Source organism: Staurois parvus, unplaced genomic scaffold (genome assembly GCF_062004578.1).
Source record: "Staurois parvus isolate SC_StPar_1 unplaced genomic scaffold, SC_StPar_1.0 ptg000827l, whole genome shotgun sequence".
Taxonomy (NCBI): domain Eukaryota; kingdom Metazoa; phylum Chordata; class Amphibia; order Anura; family Ranidae; genus Staurois; species Staurois parvus.
Window position 1 is genome coordinate 5892317 of NW_028318623.1, and position 7156 is coordinate 5899472.

At 45.9% G+C, this 7156-nt stretch overlaps 1 protein-coding gene across 1 annotated transcript in view; it reads left to right on the forward strand.

Annotated features, from left to right (window-relative positions):
- BCAM (basal cell adhesion molecule (Lutheran blood group)) overlaps positions 1-5613 on the forward strand; it is a 154547-nt gene extending 148934 nt beyond the window's left edge. Inside the window, exon 16 of the mRNA XM_089655206.1 lies at positions 4967-5613. Within this exon, the coding sequence (XP_089511332.1) occupies positions 4967-4972 (6 nt within the window). The 3' untranslated portion in view covers positions 4973-5613. The remainder of the gene's footprint in view (positions 1-4966) is intronic.
- Positions 5614-7156: the final 1543 nt, after the last annotated feature.

Consider the following 7156-nt stretch of genomic DNA (forward strand, 5'->3'; position numbering starts at 1 on the left):
TTTTTTTATTATTTATTTATTGTGGGGTTTTTCTTGTTTTGTTAAAACCTTTTTTACTTTTGGAGTATTAATATGCACTATGTACTGTATATGTATTTAAAGTAATTCCAAATGTTTATTTTTTTTAACCTTTTTATACCTTCTGTGTGCAGTGGTTTTGCATAGAGCAGCCAGGATCCTCCTCTTCTCGGGTCCCCCACAGGCTCTCCTGGTCCCTCCCTCCTGTTGGGTGCCCCCACAGCAAGCAGCTTGCTATGGGGGCACCCACTGCTCTGTGTGTCCATTCACAGCTCACTCAGTCCTGCCCCCTCTTTCTTCTCATTGGCTCACTGGCTGTGATTGACAGCAGTGGGAGCCGATGGCTCCCGTTTTTGTCTCTTCAATGAGAAGAGGGACAGGAATGAAAATGCACACCTAGGTAGAATTCCCCTGGAGGTAGACCAACGGTGCTCCAATGCTCACAGTGTGTTCCTGGCACTGTGGACACCAGGGCCGGATCTGATCTGGGGGTGCAGTAAAAAAAAAATAAGTCAGGGGGCAGAATGTCAACACTGTGTGTGAGTCACTGATAATCTGTCACATAGTGTTACGACCCGGGAAACATGAGTGTGTATTAAGCTGGCACAGAACCTGCCCCCCATATCAGATGTCCCTATCAGAGTCTTCCTTTAAATCAGGAGTCCTCATCAGAGTCCCCCTTTACATTGGGTTCCTATCAGCTTGCCCCCTTACATCAGGTGTCCCCATCAGAGTTCTCCCTTACATCAACTGTCTCCAACAGAGTGCTTCCTTACATCAGGAACCCTATAAGATTTTCCCCTTACATCAGGGTCCCTATCAGAGTGCCTCCTTACATCAGGGTCCCTATCAGAGTGCCTCCTTACATCAGGGTCCATATCAGAGTTTCCCCTTACATCAGGGTCCCTATCAGAGTTCTCCCTTACATCAGGGTCCCTATCAGAGTTCCCCCGTACATCAGGGTCCCTAACAGAGTCCCCCCTTACATTGGGGTCCCTATAAGAGTTTCCAATTACATCAGGGTCCCTATCAGAGTGCCTCCTTACATCAGGGTCCCTATCAGAGTGCCTCCTTACACCGGGGTCCCTATAAGAGTTTCCCCTTACATCAGGGTCCCTATCAGAGTGCCTCCTTACATCAGGGTCCCTATCAGACTGCTTCCTTACATCAGGGTCCCTATCAGAGTGTTTCCTTACATCAGGGTCCCTATCAGAGTTCCCAATTACGTCAGGGTCCATATCAGAGTTTCCCCTTACATCAGGGTCCCTATCAGAGTTCTCCCTTACATCAGGGTCCCTATCAGAGTTCCCCCTTACATCAGGGTCCCTATCAGAGTTCCCCCCTTACATCAGGGTCCCTATCAGAGTTCCCCCTTACATCAGGGTCCATATCAGAGTTTCCCCTTACATCAGGGTCCCTATCAGAGTTCTCCATTACATCAGGGTCCCTATCAGAGTGCCTTCTTACATCAGGGTCCTTATCAGAGTGCCTCCTTACATCAGGGTCCCTATCAGAGTGCTTCCTTACGTCAGGGTCCCAATCAGAGTGCTCCCTTACATCAGAGTCTCCATCAAAGTTCCCCCTTACATCAGATGTCCAGTCAGAGTTCCCCCTTACATCAGGGTCCCATCAGAGTTCCCCCTTACATCAGGGTCCCTATCAGAGTACTCCCTTACATCAGAGTCTCCATCAAAGTTCCCCCTTACATCAGGTGTCCCATCAGAGTCCCCTTTACATCAATTATCCCCAATAGAGTGCCCCCTTACATCAACTGTCTCCATCGGGCAGACTCATGGATCAGTGGATGCACTCTCAGAGACCTAGGTGGGGGGGGGAGCACAACTAAAGTCTGAGTGGGCACAGCCCACTCCAGCACCCCCCTAGATCTGGCCCTGGTGGACACAATAGGAGTATAAGATGAAGAGCCGGCAACTCGTTCTCCCGATAAAAGTACTTTATTCATAAAGGGTTCAGTGTGCAGGTTACAGCAGCTTACGTTTCGGTAAAAAAACCTTATTCATGCCAATGAGAAGAGGGAATGATGGGAATCCTGATGTATGGAGGGACTCTGATTGGCACCCTTATGTAATTGGGGCTCTGATGTGCACCCTGATATAAGGTATCTTACAATGATAGTGGGAAATGTAATGTAAAGGGGGATTCTGATGAGCACCCTTATTTATTATTATTATACAGGATTTATATAGAGCCAGTTTGCTCAGCGCTGTACATTATAGTGGGAGACAATACACGAGACAGTACAGTAACAAAACAATTCAATACATGAGGGATTCGAGGGCCCTGCTCCTTGGAGCTTACAATCTAGGAGGGAGGGGATAGTGGTACAGGAGGAAATAGCTGTGGGGGATGGAGTGGTAGGAGGAGTGGAGGAGATCAGCAATTAGCTGAGGGCGGGGTAGGCTTCCCTGAAGAGATGGGTTTTCAGGGTGCGCCTGAAGGCAAGTAGAGTAGGTGATAGTCTGATGGATTGGGGTAGGGAGTTCAAGAGGATGGGGGAAGCCCTGGAGAAGTCCTGGGGACAAGCATGGGAGGAGGAGACCAGGGAACTAGAGAATAGGAGGTCTTGTGAGGAGCGGAGAGTACGTTTTGGGTAGTATTTGGATACCAGATCGTAGATGTAGTTTGGGGCAGTATTATGAACAGCTTTATAGGTCAATGTTAGCAATTTGAATTTTATCCGTTGGGCAATCGGGAGCCAGTGGAGGGATTGGCATAGAGGGTTGGCGGATACGGAGCGGTTGGTAAGGTGGATGAGTCTGGCCACAGCGTTCAAGATAGACTGAAGCGGGGATAGCCTGTGGTGAGGTAAGCCGATGAGGAGGGAGTTACAGTAGTCAAGGCGTGATATAATGAGGGAGTGAATGAGTTGCTTAGTGGTGTCCGGGGTTAGGAAAGGATGTATTTAGGGGTGACTCTGATCTAATTGGGGACTTTGAGGACCCTAATTAAAGGGGGGACTCTGATATGAGGGGATACTGACGGGGATTTTTTTCTCAGCCCTCAAATATTTGTAATGTATTTGTTGTGGTCCTGGTACTGAAAAGTCTGCAGAGCCCTGGTCTATAACATCGAGGGCCATAGCTGTGTAGTGCTCAGAGATAGCTGAGCACAGGCAGAGCGCACAGGGAAAGTATCAGGTATTCTTTGCACTTAAATAATAAAATACGGTATCCTGATCTATATTAACTACACCCTTGAGCCTACAGAGGTCTAACTTTCACTCTTGAAAGTAAATAAATATATGAATAATCCTGTAAGAGCTCAGCAAGAATCCTTTAGGAATCCAACAAAAATTATTAAATACAAATAAAATAAAGTGGAAGTCCAAAAAGTCCCAATCCTATCAAAAATTATAATAATTAGTCACCAGTGTCCAAAAATAAAGTCATTCAAAATTATGATCCTAAAAAGAGCCACTCGGGGGGCTCGACAGAAAAGATTTTGGCATTTTTTCCTTTTTGGGATCTGAATTTTGAATGACTTTAATTTTGGACACTGGTGACTAATTATTATAATTTTTGATAGGATTGGGACTTTCTGGACTTCCACTTTATTTTATTTGTATTTAATAATTTTTGTTGGATTCCTAAAGGATTCTTGTTGAGCACATATTATTATTATTATTATTATACAAGATTTATTTAGTTTGCTCAGCTCTTTACATTATAACAGGAGACAATACAGCAACAATACAGTTCAATACAAGAGGGATAGGAGGGCCCTGATCCTGGGAGCTTACAATCTAAGAGGGAGGGGTTAGTGGTACAAAAGTTAGTAACTGTGGGGGATGGACTGGTTGGAAGAGTAGAAGATTCCAGTATTAGCTGATGGCAGGATAGGCTTCCCTGAAGAGATTTCAGAGGTCGCCTAAAAGTGAGCAGAGAAGGCGATAGTCTGATAAGTTGGGGTAGAGAGTTCCAGAGGATGGGGGAAGCTCTGGAGAAGTCCTGGAGACAAGCATGAGAGAAGGAGACAAGGGAGCTAGAGAGTAGGAGGTCTTGCGAGGAGCGGAGAGTACGGTTTGGGTGATATTTGGAGACAAGATTGGTGATGTAATTTGGGGCAGAGTTTTAAATGGCTTTATATGTTATTGTTAATGTTTTGAATTTTATCCGTTGGGCAATTGGAAGCCGGTGGAGGGATTTGCAGAGAGGGGTGGAGGACACTGAGTGGAGGCCAGTGGAGGGATTGGCAGAGAGGGGTGGAGGCCAGTGGAGGGATTGGCAGAGAGGGGTGGAGGACATTGAGTGGAGGCCAGTGGAGGGATTGGCAGAGAGGAGTGGCAGATACAGAACAGTTAGTAAGGTGGATGAGTCTGGCAGCAGCATTCACGATAGACTGAAGAGGGGATAGCCTGCGATGAGGTCGGCCAATGAGGAGGGAGTTACAATAGTCAAGGCGAGATATAACAAGGGAGTGAATAGGTTGCTTACTGGTTTCCGAGGTTAAGAACGGACGTATCTTGGAGATGTGGTGGAGGTGAAGTCTACAAGATTTGGACAGTGATTGGATTTGGGGGTGAAAGGACAGATGGGAGTCTAGGACTACACCTAGTACCCTGGCATGAGGGGAGGGACTGATGATTGTGGTATTGATCTTGATGGAGAAGTCGGGGGGGGGGGGGCACGGGCTGGAGAGAATACTAAGAGCTCAGTTTTGGAAAGATTGAGTTTGAGGAAGTGGAGTGATATCCATGTCGATATGTCTCTTAGTAGGTTGGTAATGCGAGAGGAGACGGAAGGGGTGAGGTGAGGAGTAGAAAGATAGATTTTTGTTATAGGGTTATTCATATAATCTTTGCACTTACCAAACAGATATATAACAAAACACTGTCAATGATCCATTCTGCAGACCAAATGGGAGCAATCAGAGAAGTCCATTGGGGTGTACACAACCTTTAATTTTTTTTCTCCTTTCCTCTTCGCAGTGTTAACATGCAATGTCGTTGGGCTCTCCTGTTTCATGGACGGCACCCTGTTGGCGTGTCCCGTCTGTCAGCTGACACCTTCAGCCTGTGGATTTTCACCACTCCTTGCTCTTGAATCCGAGTTGCAGAAGACTAAAGAATGCAAAGACTCAATAAATATTTACAAAAAGATCCCTTTGGAAACCCAATCTGATTGTTGGATCCATTGCTCTTCTGTGGGTCCTCCGATTTCTGACACTACAGGGTCCGCTTACTAAGGTCTGTTGTTGGCCAAACACCCCCCCCCCCCCAGCCTGGTGTTGCCTTAAATGGAGGTCGTTGTCACCACATTGCCCACCACGGACCTCCGCCAGTTAATCTTATTTGTTGCCAGATTTGTGTTTTTTTATATGATTACGTTTTTGTTGTTTTTTTTTCCTTTCTTTTGATTTCTGCATTTTTTTTTTACCAGAATCTTTTTTATTGCTCCAAATGTGTCTGTATGATTTCCACTGTCCTGCTGTTTGAAGCTGCTCTCCCAGCATGCCTTGGGGGTGGCAGTTTGCAGTGGGATTTAAAATTGTTACACTGGTCTTGGCCTGCTTCTGTCCGGCCTGTATGTATATAATGTATTTCTGTATGGTCATTACACTGGTCAGACCCTCCTATTCTGTCTTGTCTGTTCTTCTTCTTTATTTCTTTTGGTAAACATTGATATCCATATTGAGCTCAGTTGCCTTAAGGTAAAGGTTTTCCCCTGTCCCCATGGTGGAGATTTCTCTTAATTTCCTGTCCCAGAGACACAACAGGAAGTGGAAGGAACTCTCTAGTGTTAGTGGAAATCCCCTCTTAGGACTTGTCTCCAATGATGCACCATGTATTTTTTTTAAGCGTTTGTGAGTGATTTTTGAACCGGTGTGGCTGCCCTTGGGTTGGGAAGATGGAAAGTCGCCTCCACAGGGCTGCTCTTAAACACCGCACCTTTTTTTTTTTTTGCACACAACAAAGCCGCTTTCATGGGTCCTGTGCTTATCAGTCACTTTGTCTTGGTTGTACTAGTTGTTTTTATTTTTTCATGGTCCTTAAAAAGCCCCAAAGACTGTCCCGTTTGTCACTAGTGGAGACAAGCCCTTAGACCAGTGGTCTCCAAACTCTTTCTGTGGGCCAAATGAGGCCCTTTGTTTGGTTGCTTTTATCTGGTACTTTGGGTACTATTCGTCACACAGATAGTACACCAGGCATCATTCCTTCCACTGACACCAACTGTGGGGCATAATTCCTCCCACTGACACAAATGATGGGGTATTATTCCTCCCACTGAAAGCAATGATGGGGCATTATTCCTCTCACTGACACCAATGATAAGGGGCCATTCCCTCCACTTTTCCACTGACATCAACAATGGGACACCTTTCTTCCCACTGACACCAATGATGAGAGGCCATTCCTTCCACTCTTCCAGTGACACCAACAATTGGACAGTATTCCTCCCAATAATACCAGCAATGGCGCACTATTCCTCCCACTGACATGAATGATGAGGGATCATTACTTCCACTCTTCCAGTTCCATTCCTCCCACTGACATCAACAATGGAGCACTATTCCTCCCACTGACACCAATGAAGAGGGACCATTCCTTCTACTCTTCCACTGACACTAACAATGGGGCAGTATTTCTGCTACTGAAATCAATGTTGGCGGCCGTTTCTTCCACTCTTCCACTGACACCAACAATGGGGCAGTATTCTTCCCATTAATACCAACAATGGGACACTGTTCCCACTGACATGAATGAAGAGAGGCCATTCCTTCTAGTCTTCCACTGACACCAACAATGGGGCTGTATTTCTCCCACTGACACCAATGATGGGGGATAATTTCTTCCACTCTTCCACTGACACCAACAATGGGGCACTATTCCTCCCACTGATACCAACAATAAGTCCCCTTTCATTCCACTGACACCAATGGCAAGGCAGCATTTATCCCACTGACATAAAAAATGGGGTATTATTCTTTCAACTGACACCAAAAATGAGGGACCTTTTCTTCCACTCTTCCACTGACACTAACAATGGGGCACTATTCCTCCCACTGTCATTAACTATAAGGCACCATTCCTTCCACTGACACCAACAAAGGGGCAGTATTCTTCCCACTGATATGAATAAAGAGGGATCATTCCTTCTACTCTTCCACTGACACCAAC